The sequence below is a fragment of the Bombyx mori genome, chromosome 18 (assembly GCF_030269925.1).
Source record: "Bombyx mori chromosome 18, ASM3026992v2".
In the NCBI taxonomy this organism is placed as follows: Eukaryota; Metazoa; Arthropoda; class Insecta; order Lepidoptera; family Bombycidae; genus Bombyx; species Bombyx mori.
In genome coordinates, this window is record NC_085124.1 from 2,753,724 (window position 1) to 2,764,997 (window position 11,274).

The window sequence follows — 11,274 nt, forward strand, 5'->3', positions numbered from 1 at the left end:
TCATCAAATTATTATTTTTTTATTGCTTAGATGGGTGGACGAGCTCACAGCCCACCTGGTGTTAAGTTGCTACTGCAGCCCATAGACATCCACAACGTAAATGCACCACCGACCTTGAGATATAAGGTCTAAGGTCTCAAGTATAGTGACAAAGATACTGTCCAGTCGAAAAGTCAGCTAAATAAAAAAGGTGCATGCATTTAATTAATTTATTACCTACCTTCTCCTTCCTATTCCCATATTTCCTTTCCTTAATTTATTTACCGCAATTATTTGTGCAATTTCCACTTTTAATCCCAAACAATGATTGCAATGACAGACTTATAGTGTAAGCTTTTCATACAGAGTGATCGGAAACAGTCTGCGCATACGCCGTGAATATAGGAAGGACCTGGCTATAATTCATTAAAATGAACAGCGTAATTAGAATAACGTTTTTTCCCGCGAACAGAACTCCCAATAAATCTGAAGTTCGCACAGAATACTAAAAGCTATCTTAACGCGATACTAACGACAGTATTCATAGTCTCTACATGATAAATACAATAATATTATTTACACTTTATATAGGTAATGTGATTTATTATAATGAATATAATGTAATTTCAAATTTTGTGCAAAATAAAGCCAAGAATGAGAGCACAAGAATAAACAGTTACAAAAAATGGATCCATGGGTTTTATATCTTCTAAACTTTCATAGCATATTAACGGATAATTTAAAACCGCCTACCAAAATTTATTTGCCAATAGTCGTTTTTTGTCCTGTTTACTAGTTTACTAAAGATTAAAATGAAGATGGTATGAGCAGTGTGTTGCGTAACAAAGTAACACTCGAAAAATACTGTCAAAAATGAAATACACGACTCTTAAAAGAATCATCTGACATCATAATATAAATACTAGTTCAACCCGGCCATTTTGTCCGTTGATTTTTGATTTGAAATTGTTCTAATCACTAACAAACATCACAAAATCATCTGCTCCACCAATCTCAAAGTTTCTTGAGCAATTAATCGAAATCGTTTTAAGCGCTTCGGCGTCTATAGGGAACACAAAAAACATATGTAGAAAAACACATCGACTTTTTTATTTATATATATTTTATTATCGACCCTATATAGTAAATGTACGCAAAGTACAAATACACTGTGTGCTTAATGCGAGTTTTTTAACTTCTCGATCGCGTAAAAGTTAACTCAAATTTGTCTGGAGTTGAAACAGCGCCCCTAGCGGCAAACGTAGGATAACTGCGTTTAATTGATGAAATTGTTTAGCTAATGGAGTACGGACTACACATTAGGGCACATTTTGCAATGTCTACTTATTTGCCGTTGAGCTTGGCGCTGTAGTCGTAAAATAATAGGTCATAGCGTAGTTCCAAATTTCACCACCCGCTAAAGTCGGTTTGTGGAAGTTGCAGACCGCGCTGTGGAGTGCAGTGTATTCATTCAATTATTATTAATAATTTTCGTCTTTAAACAAGGTCGAAGTGCTTATTTCAAGTGAGTGCAAGCATTTAATATTTCGTTTTACTGCAAGTTTAATAACTTCTTTGACTTAGTTGTAGGTTAAAAATGCTTTATGATTTATATATAGGTATCTTAAACAACAATAAGTAATTGTTTTTTTCTCATCTTATCTACCTAGTGGAAATATTTAATTTCGAGAATGCCTATACTCTCCTTATTAGTTCCAAGTTTACTTTCACATGACTTCATAAAAACAGTACGGGATTTTAGGAGTTGTAACTCAGAACTTAAGGTATACGATTGTTTGCTTATAATCGTTTCTTACGTCTATTATGGGTTATTAAGATATAGGGATGAATGACCATAGACCAAGCCGGAAAACAGAATAAATTAATAACAATGACGTAATTTATGCTGTTAAGTTGTTATGTTACAAATATTCGAAATTAGCCAAATTAAAATCAACATACCTACATCATTTTTGAAAATATAAGTAACTAGCCGTAATCGCCAGCTTCGCTGGGCATTTAGGATTAACATTATTATTTATTGTCATTATTATTAGGGAGTCCAACACTCATATTAATATTAGCCTATCCATTAAGTACATGTATTTTCTACATGGATACCAAGTTTTAAGTCAATCGGATGCACGGTTCAGTAGTTATAACGGAACACCCGTAAAAAGCACTGTAGATTTATATATTAGTATAGATGAGTCGTCTATTATCAAAGGCGGCAATCTGTACATTTGGACAAAAAATTTTTATTGATATATCAATACAGATTTATTTGAATATAATCGTCTCCTTCAAAGAATACGGTTCAAAACCTGCATTAAATAAAGGTTAATAGTTAACCTGTTATTTATCTAAGATGTCGTTCCGAAGAGTTTTGTGACTGCCAATGGAATACAAAGTCAATAATTCGTTTTTTTGATTTACCAATCATTGTCCAAAAGTCAGATTGCCGCCTTTGATAATAGTCGACTCAGATACTTAACTTTTCACCTAAAAATAAAATCTTCGCGGTAAAACGTTGAAAGGGAAAACCAACATACTATCTGCATCCTGTAATTCGTCTAAAAATGGAATTAGTACTTACAAAATTCTGATTTCAAAGTCTGCTTTAAGAGAAACGTAAAAAAAATAGTATCCTTGTTTTATCGAGAGCATGAGTTCGCAGTCTACAGTCTATTGACAAAGGAGCTGCATGCAGGAATATACGACTTTTTTTTCCCTACCAATTCGCTGGAAGCATAAGGGGTTATTCCCGCTACGCCCGGATAGGTGAGCTCAGGGACTCAATCTGAGAGAGAGAGCTAATACTGGCCCCAGAAAGAGCAGTGCTTCGCAGAATCTACTACCGGATCGGAATCGCGACTCACGAGATCACGCGACGCGAAGATCCGGCGGGAAACTCAGTGGGTTGTGTCTATGGGTTAGTTCGCTGGTCGAACTCTTCATAGTAATCAATGAGTTCAACGAGGATGGTGACCGGTGCTTGAAGAGCATAAAAGCACCGAGAGTGGGTCCGGGGGATCGGATAAAAAATTCTTCGGGCGCCGGCGTCTTTTCGTTGCGGTGTTGTCTGGGCGACACAACAGAACGTGCATATTGATTGCATCATCTTTTTTGCGGGGTAGAAAGCGCGTGTTCGGGGTTAGCCTACTTCGTTGGGTAGGGGGGCTCATGAACTTTTAGTTACTATGAGTTACTTCCATAGATAATACACTTAATATTGTCACTTCAACGGAAAGCGTCGCGCATGCTGCGTGCTCGAATTTCACAAGAACTCTCGTTCATACATTGTTAATATGTTATAGTCGATTGTTCTGAATAAGGACTACGGTGAATTAGTGGATTTCGAGTTTGTTAATTTTTATTAAAATATGGCTAAAGTGGGTTGAAGCAAATGGTTCAACTTTTAAACTACAAGCAAAGGTCGTCCAAAAACATCTAGGACCGAAGACAATATTGAGAGAGTTATGCAATCGGTAGGCGGAAATCCATAAATGTCTACTCGCAAGAGATCGTCTGACTCTGTTTTACACTTATCGCGACGAAGCTTGCAACGAATTTTAAACTTGGATCTTAAGCTGCATCTATATAAGCTGTAATTAATACAAGAATTGAAAGAGTCTGACTTCAGAGCAAGGGTCGCATTTACTAATAAAATGCTTAATCGATTTTCCAATTTTGACAGTACCCTTTTCTCTGATGAGGCCGATTTCTATATCAATGGGTTCGTAAGCCGTCAAAATGGTCGCTACTGGAACAGTGAGAATCCCAAACTCAAACACCAAAAACCACTGCATAGTCCTAAAGTGACAGTATCTCTAGCAGTGGAATAATTGGTCATTTATTGCTTAGACGGGTGGACGAGTTCTCAGCCCACCTGGTGTTCAATTGTTACCGGAGCCCATAGACATCTACAATGCAAATGCCGCCACCCACCTTGAGATATAAGTTCTAAGATCTCAGTATAGTTACAACGGCTGCCCCACCCTTCAAACCGAAACGCATTACTACTTCTCGGCAGAAATAGGCAGGGTGGTGGTACCTACCCGTGCGGACTCACAAACGTCTTATCACCAGTAAAAAATGATTGTCATGTGGTGTTACATAGGGTAGGCCTGATGCGTCTTACGATGTTCCACTGTCTCCTTACTCGAGGTGATTTTACTGCACTCATTTAAGGGGGAACTCTTCGCTGTAGTCCTCATTTGATCGATCGCATTGCCTACTTTCGAATTGAAATTCAAATTCGACGTATGATACAGCTTCAGTTAAACTGTTAGCTTACCACCCCTCCTGGCTGAGACTTTGCTCGCCCACCTGTCCCGGTGAAACTGGAAAGGCCTTCGGGCCCAGCAATCATACAAAAATCAGTAAAAAGACAGGTTCTACTATGCGTTTGGCTTTTTTTTCAGGCTCATCATGGCTTGCCCGACGTTTCTGCAGGCATGCTTCAAAACGGACACAGCTTGCGGCCGTTGCCTGTCGAAGAAGATGACCTGTTACGTCTTAGCTATAATTTTATTTGTGAGTTTTTACTCACGAAAGATAAAAATCGCAAAAGCGAATAAGGACCGCACATTTTAAAATCGGTTCAAGATGCTCGCTTGACTCTCTCATGTCAATGTGACCTAAAAGATAAGACGCCTAGCGTACTCGTACTGAGTTATATGAATATACGAATATCATTTTTTTTAAATATTATACCAATACCATACTTATGTAGAATAGGGATCGCAGCGCATAAAATAAAACTTCCACTATTCCAAAATTTTCTGTTATAATAACAATTTAAAAATTTATTAACAGTTTTATTACGCCTTGCTCATTTTTTAACCGTCTTCGCCATCTTCCATTCCTTCATTCATTCTCTTCTCTCTTTCTTTCCTTTCTCTCACTCACATCTTAACGCTCCGTTCCACACTCTTTTCATACGTTCCGTTCTTACCAATCCTACACTTATACAATTATTTCTAATTAACGTTCACATTTACTTAGCCGATGTTCACAAATCGGTGAATAAAACGCAAATGTCGTGTAATAAAAATGAAGCTAGCAAAAAATGTAATTTGCGTAATTACTGATGGTTTGGCCCATAGTTAACCCATCCGGGTAGACAAATGTCCATTCTGTTTCTGCCGCAAAGTTACGTTCCGGTTTGGAGGGTAGGATAATAGTAATCATGCGTAGACGCTATTTAGGCTTACATCGGTTAGTTTCACAGAATATTGGATGATAGTGACGGCGAAGTGTGGCATCATTTCACGATTTTATAAGTAGTGAACCACTGTCATAGTTGCAAACCGCATTTTTATTATTGCCCTTGTAGGCAGACGAGCGTACGGCCCACCTGATAGTGAGTGGTCTCCGTTGTCCATGGACGTCAGCAGTGGCAGGGGCAGATCCAAACCGATCTTTCGATCCCTACCGCTCTACTAGTGCGTGCTTGGCGATCACCGCTATTTCCGAGCTTCGTCGAGAGGTGAAGTAAAGCATTCGCATACAGAAACGAAAGCTCTCATTCAAGGACAAAAGCTGCCGAGCAGATTAATGCATGGTCTCTGCTATACCTCATCTCACATTTACCTTAATTTATAAACACCGGATATAATCCAATTGAAAACAAATGTCAGGGTCGAGGGTTTGCGCTAACAGAAATCGTAACCAGCTATTTTTCTATGCGGCAGTACTAACGCGGTTCATTTATTTATTTATTTAAAAAAGTACTGCCAAATCACAAACATTTAACATTGAAAATAACTTAAACTATTTAATTTATGGCCTGATGCATGTGAAAATAATGGCGTACATAACATTGGCAATTCATCGGCTCGAAGATGGAATACAATAATAATAAAAAAAGAATACCTAATGAAAACATACTTTGAAATTCAAATTTAACAAGTAAAACAGTATTATTTGTTGAAATATTAATAAAAATTCAATACATTATTACAGATTCTCGAGGCCTTAGAATTCGTGAGTTTCGTTTTCCAACCATCTTCAATGAGGCCTACCACTACGCACCTGAACAACGCGGAGGTCGCCGTCGGAGTACTAGTGTCGCTACTATGTTTGTTCTTCTCCGCGCTGCTGATCGTCGGATTATACAAGGTAAGCTTTCAAATTATTAAAATTATAATTTGCGTAACTACTGGTGGTAGGACCTCTTGAGAGTCCGCGCGGGTAGGTACCACCGCCCCGCCTATTTCTGCCGTGAAGCAGTAATGAGTTCGGCTTGAAGGGTGGGGCAGCCGTTGTAACTATACTTGAGACCTTAGAACTTATATCTTAAGGTGGGTGGCGCATTTACGTTGTAGATGTCTATGGGCTCCGGTAACCACTTAACACCAGGTGGGTTGTGAGCTCATCCACCCATATAATCAATAATAAAAAAAACAACATATTTATTTCCACTTGCATGTCATTAAGGAGGATCTTCGTTCTGTAAACGACTCATGCTAAATCAAAATTCACCAAAACGTCGCTACTGTGGCAGGTAGTATGATATGTGGCATTTGTATATGGAGTGAAGTGTGCTCAGTTCAAAGAGCAACTTTGGCGCAATCTTTGAAATCACTCCGCTTACTGCACTTTTTTTATTAATACACTTTTATTAGCTTTAGACCTATGTATGTCAGTATGTAACGGAATCTTTGAACATGATTTTGACCCCCTTCAAAACGTCGGATTAACTCGAAATTTGGTATACTTATTAAGGAACGATGACAATTAAATATTTAAAAAAAAATATTGAAAAAATTTAAATTCAACTTAAAAATTAAAAATAAATAATAGTTTAAAAAAAGACGCTTTTATAGAAAATCCCACTAAAAAATAGAAAATAAATCTTAATAAATTTGAGTTAAAAATAGTGTAAGAAAAAGGTATCAATAGTTATAAATACTTTATGAACAGATATGAGTAGAAGGGTTATTTTGATAATATCCTGAAAAGCAACCCACGCTTTTTTTTACAATAAAATCATTTTTTCTTACACTATTTTTAATTCAAATTTATTAAAATTTATTTGCTATTTTTTAGTGGGATTTATGATAAAAGCGTTTATTTTTTAGATTTTTTAAACTTTTTTTTTTTTTTTTTTATTGCCCTTGTAGGCAGACTTGCGTACGGCCCACCTGATGGTGAATGATTACCGTCGCCCATGGACTTCAGCAATGCCAGGAGCAGAGCCAAGCCGCTGCCTACCGTTAACTAATCGATCGCTTTTCGACGGAAACTTTCTCACTGTCTACAGACGTTCACCCCGATCCTGCTTCTCCTACCCGCGTCGCTTTCTTCATTACTGACGTCACCGTGACTTCTCTGCTGTATCATTCTCTCACGTACAAATTTCCTTCCATCTGCTGCGATTCTTGTCTTCGTGAAGCGCATCGTGGAACTTGATGTTCAGAGAAGATTTAACTTGGTCAGACCGTCTCGTGAGACTACGTCCTCTGAGACCTTTGACCTCTATCTCGCCAATCAACATCGGCTATTGGGACCCTCAAGCAATGTGCCTATAGAACAGAACCCTCAATAGATGTCATATAATATTCTAATTGAATGATAAAGTAATCTCTAAGCACAGTACCAAAAGAGCTACAGTCCTGTAAAGAAACTCCGAAACGAAATCAGAGAACACATAATGGACTTAGTAAAAATAGATACGGCCTCAAATAAGCCGTAATGAAATTTTAGTAAGTTTCTTAAAGTAATTGCCGCAAACAATACTTTTTTTTAGGACCGCCTCTCTTACTTGAAGGCGTACATGATATACGCCATTATCGTGATCACATTTTCAACAATCGGTTTCTTCATGCTCCTATTCACAAGACCCTCGGAAATGGGCCTACGTGGGTTTTTCAATATGGTAATTTCGATAAGTAAGTTTATTTTCAATGCTAATTTAATAAAAGTTTATTTACGTGCATAGCCTGACCAGTATGTTCAGTGGGAGTTTATTAACGTTCTCGATGTCGTAAAAGTTAACTCAAATTTGTATGTAGTTGGAACAGCGCCCCTAGCGGCAAACAAAGGGAACCACGAGAGCTCAAAAACAATGTAAACACCTCCACGGACCTTGTAAAATTAGCGTCGAGCAGCCATGGCTTCAAAGATAACACGCCCCGTGCATTCGTATCGAGCAATGCGACAGTGTCGGTGTTCGAATCCCGCAGGCAGACACTAAATATTTCTAATAATATACGTACTTAACAAATGTTCACGTTTGACTTCCACGGTGAAGGAATAACATCGTTTAATTTAGACAGTAACTATACTTGAGACCTTAGAACTTATATCTCAAGGTGAACACGAAAATATATGTGAGACGGCGCGAAATCGAAAGAAGTTTTCAAAATAATATAGGTACGTGTTCCAAATTTAAAATAACTAGTGGTCCCGCAGTAGTCGAAATTCGACTATAATTAATTGAAATTGTAAGTTTGTAAACTATTATGATTGTATTTTATACTTCTATAATCACAAATTTCGCCAAGGCTACTCTATAAAAAAATATTAGTAAAGACAAACAATATTGACCACAGACGTCAAGAACAAAAGTTTGACATTAAATAGTATGCATACGTGTGTGCGTCAAATACATGGTATGTAGTGTGTGTAATGTTTTCTTTATTGATTTAATATATCTTTTATGCATTATTTAAAAAAAATTGCATTGTGCGCTCCTTCTCTATATTCTCTATAAGTGTGGGAAATTTCATACTCCTCCGTTCGCGCAATTTTCGTAAAAAGGGATACAAAGTTTTTCCTTCACGTATTAATATATAAGTATAGATTAAAAAGTTGAAAAAAAAAAATGTTTTTATGTAACAGTATTTATGGCCAGACTACATAGTTATATAGAACACCACATTAAGCTGCATAAGTAGTTTACATTAGTGCTTACTACGATCTGGAAAATTCGATGAGATTTCTGTATTAATCAATATTTTTCAGCGCTACTCGTTCTAAGTTTGCTCGCAGTACGTGCCTACCACGCCCAAGGAAGAAGCTACAATAATAACAACCAACGTGGAATTATCTGAATACCTTAAAATTTATATAAAGTCTAACAGTACAATTAAAACTTGTAGATAAATCAATGTAAGCGTATCTATCGTATTACAGCTTTTTATAAGCTTCTCTTTATGCATATCAAAGCCAACAGTAGTTCTTCAATCATGAAAAGAAAGGATACAACTTTTGAAATCTTATCCCGTCACAATTTGACTGATGAAACGAAAATGTGACATTAAAAAGAGACAAACTTAAACAACATCATACAGTAAGCTCATACATAAATAAGAATACTTGATAAATTCGTAATGATACAAACAAAAATTTACCGATAGTAGGACCTATCTGTAACTATACTGAGACCTTAGAACTTGTATCTCAAGGTGGGTGGCGCATTTACGTCGTAGATATCTATGGGCTTCAGTAACCACTTAACACCAGGTGGGCTGTGAGCTCGTTCATCCATCTAAGCAATAAATAAATAAAAGAGTATTTGTGAATAGCATCGATGTGCGCCCAGCAGTGGGATACCGTTTTTGACGGTTGGCACTTCAGTATCACCAACTAGTCTAAAATAAGGAATATAATCACACCTGAAGATTTACATACTATAATTATTTTATTTGTATTTCATTTCTCCCTTAATATTTAGTAAGGTCATGTGGAAGAAAAGAAGAGCAAACTATATAATAGGTCGGGGAAAAAGATTCTTCGCATTTTTTAAAGAAAATTCACAATATTTTTAATAAAGTTTATTTACATTTAACTAAAGTATGCAGGTACCATTTTGTTCGATAATTTTTTGCCATCGTGTAGGTAGGGACATGATCCCATTGCTATAGAAATTTTGGGGCTTCTGATCAAAATACTGCGACAATTGGTTTTGGCAATCCTCTCGTGATGTTAACCTGACACTGCCTAAAGAATTCTGAAGAGACCGAAACAGGTGGAAATCTGAAGGTGCAAGGTCAGGACTATACGGCGGATGCATTAACACCTCCCAGCCAAGCTTTCTTAATTTTTGCTGAGTGGCTAGTGATGTGTGAGGTCTAACGTTATCATGATGAAAAACCACACCCCTCCTGTTGATTAATTCCGCCCGCTTTCTCTCAATTTTTTGCTTTAATCTCATCAGTTGTTTGCAGTAAAGTTCAGAATCGATGGTCCTGCCTGGTGGTAATAGCTCATAATGAATAATGCCACAGTTTCGCCACAGTCTGTGAAGCCTGACCGGCCTTTGACCACGACCTTTTTCGAACGTTCTTGTCGTACATGATCCACTTTTCATCACCGGTTATCAGTTTCTTCAAAAATGATTCGGTTTCATTACGTCGTACTAAATAATTACAAATGAGTACACGGTTTCTGTTGGTCATTATATTTCTTTCAGAGAGCTCGTGGGGTACCCAAATTTAGAGCTTTTTGTGTACCCAGTTTTTTTTCAAATGCGCCAAAACTGTTTTGTGGTCAATTCCCAGTTTTTCAGCTACGTCGTAATTACTGATATGCCGATCTTGCTCCACTTTTCCAAAAATGGCATCCATTTTATCCGTAATAGGGCGACCAGGGCGACGTGCATCTTTGACATCAAAATTTCCGGATTGAAAACGCTTAAACCAAATTTGTGCTACTCTCACAGACACTGCACTAGGTCCATAAACATCGCAAATTTTTTTCGCGGCTTGCTTTGCATTTTTACCTATTTTGTAGTAAAATTTTAAAATGTATCGAATTTCTTCATTAGATTCACTCATCTTGACAGTACGAAAAATAAATAAATAAAAATCACACATTTTCCAAATTTGAATTTGGAATTATCTTGTTTAAAATTTAAACTTTTAATGATACCAAAACCAGCCAGATACAAATAGTATAGCCAAAGATATTTTATTACAAGCTCATACATACTAAAATGCGAAAAGACTTTTTCCCCAACCTATTACTTCAAATAAGAAAATCCCCTGGCAAACAGAGTATTTAACTTAAGGCATAAACATATTATTATGCCTTTGATTGCCATGTAGGTCACCGGTGCCCTACGTGGCCAACTGAAGTGATTTGTCGATTGTCGTTTCGATTCTTTGAGGGAATGTCCTACTGGTGGTAGGACCTCTTGTGAGTCCGCACGGGTAGGTACCACCGCCCTGCCTATTTCTGCCGTGAAGCAGTAAGCGTTTCGGCTTGAAGGGTGGGGCAGCCGTTGTAACTATAATTGAGACCTTAGAACTTATATCTCAAGGTGGGTGGCGCATTTACGTTGTAGAT

At 37.3% G+C, this 11,274-nt stretch overlaps 2 protein-coding genes across 2 annotated transcripts in view; one reads left to right on the forward strand and one right to left on the reverse strand.

The window, feature by feature from the left end:
• The window catches only part of LOC101743983 (uncharacterized), a 37,560-nt gene extending 37,193 nt beyond the window's left edge, over positions 1-367 (reverse strand). Inside the window, exon 1 of the mRNA XM_062673587.1 lies at positions 221-367. Within this exon, the coding sequence (XP_062529571.1) occupies positions 221-240 (20 nt within the window). The 5' untranslated portion in view covers positions 241-367. The remainder of the gene's footprint in view (positions 1-220) is intronic.
• Positions 368-1,339: 972 nt separating this feature from the next.
• On the forward strand, positions 1,340-9,095 carry LOC101744229 (uncharacterized). Its single transcript, XM_004928092.5, has 5 exons — positions 1,340-1,504; positions 4,404-4,515; positions 5,947-6,102; positions 7,733-7,874; positions 8,950-9,095. The coding sequence occupies exons 2-5, from the start codon at positions 4,411-4,413 to the stop codon at positions 9,036-9,038; spliced, it is 492 nt and encodes a 163-aa protein (XP_004928149.1). The 5' UTR covers positions 1,340-1,504; positions 4,404-4,410; the 3' UTR covers positions 9,039-9,095.
• Positions 9,096-11,274: the final 2,179 nt, after the last annotated feature.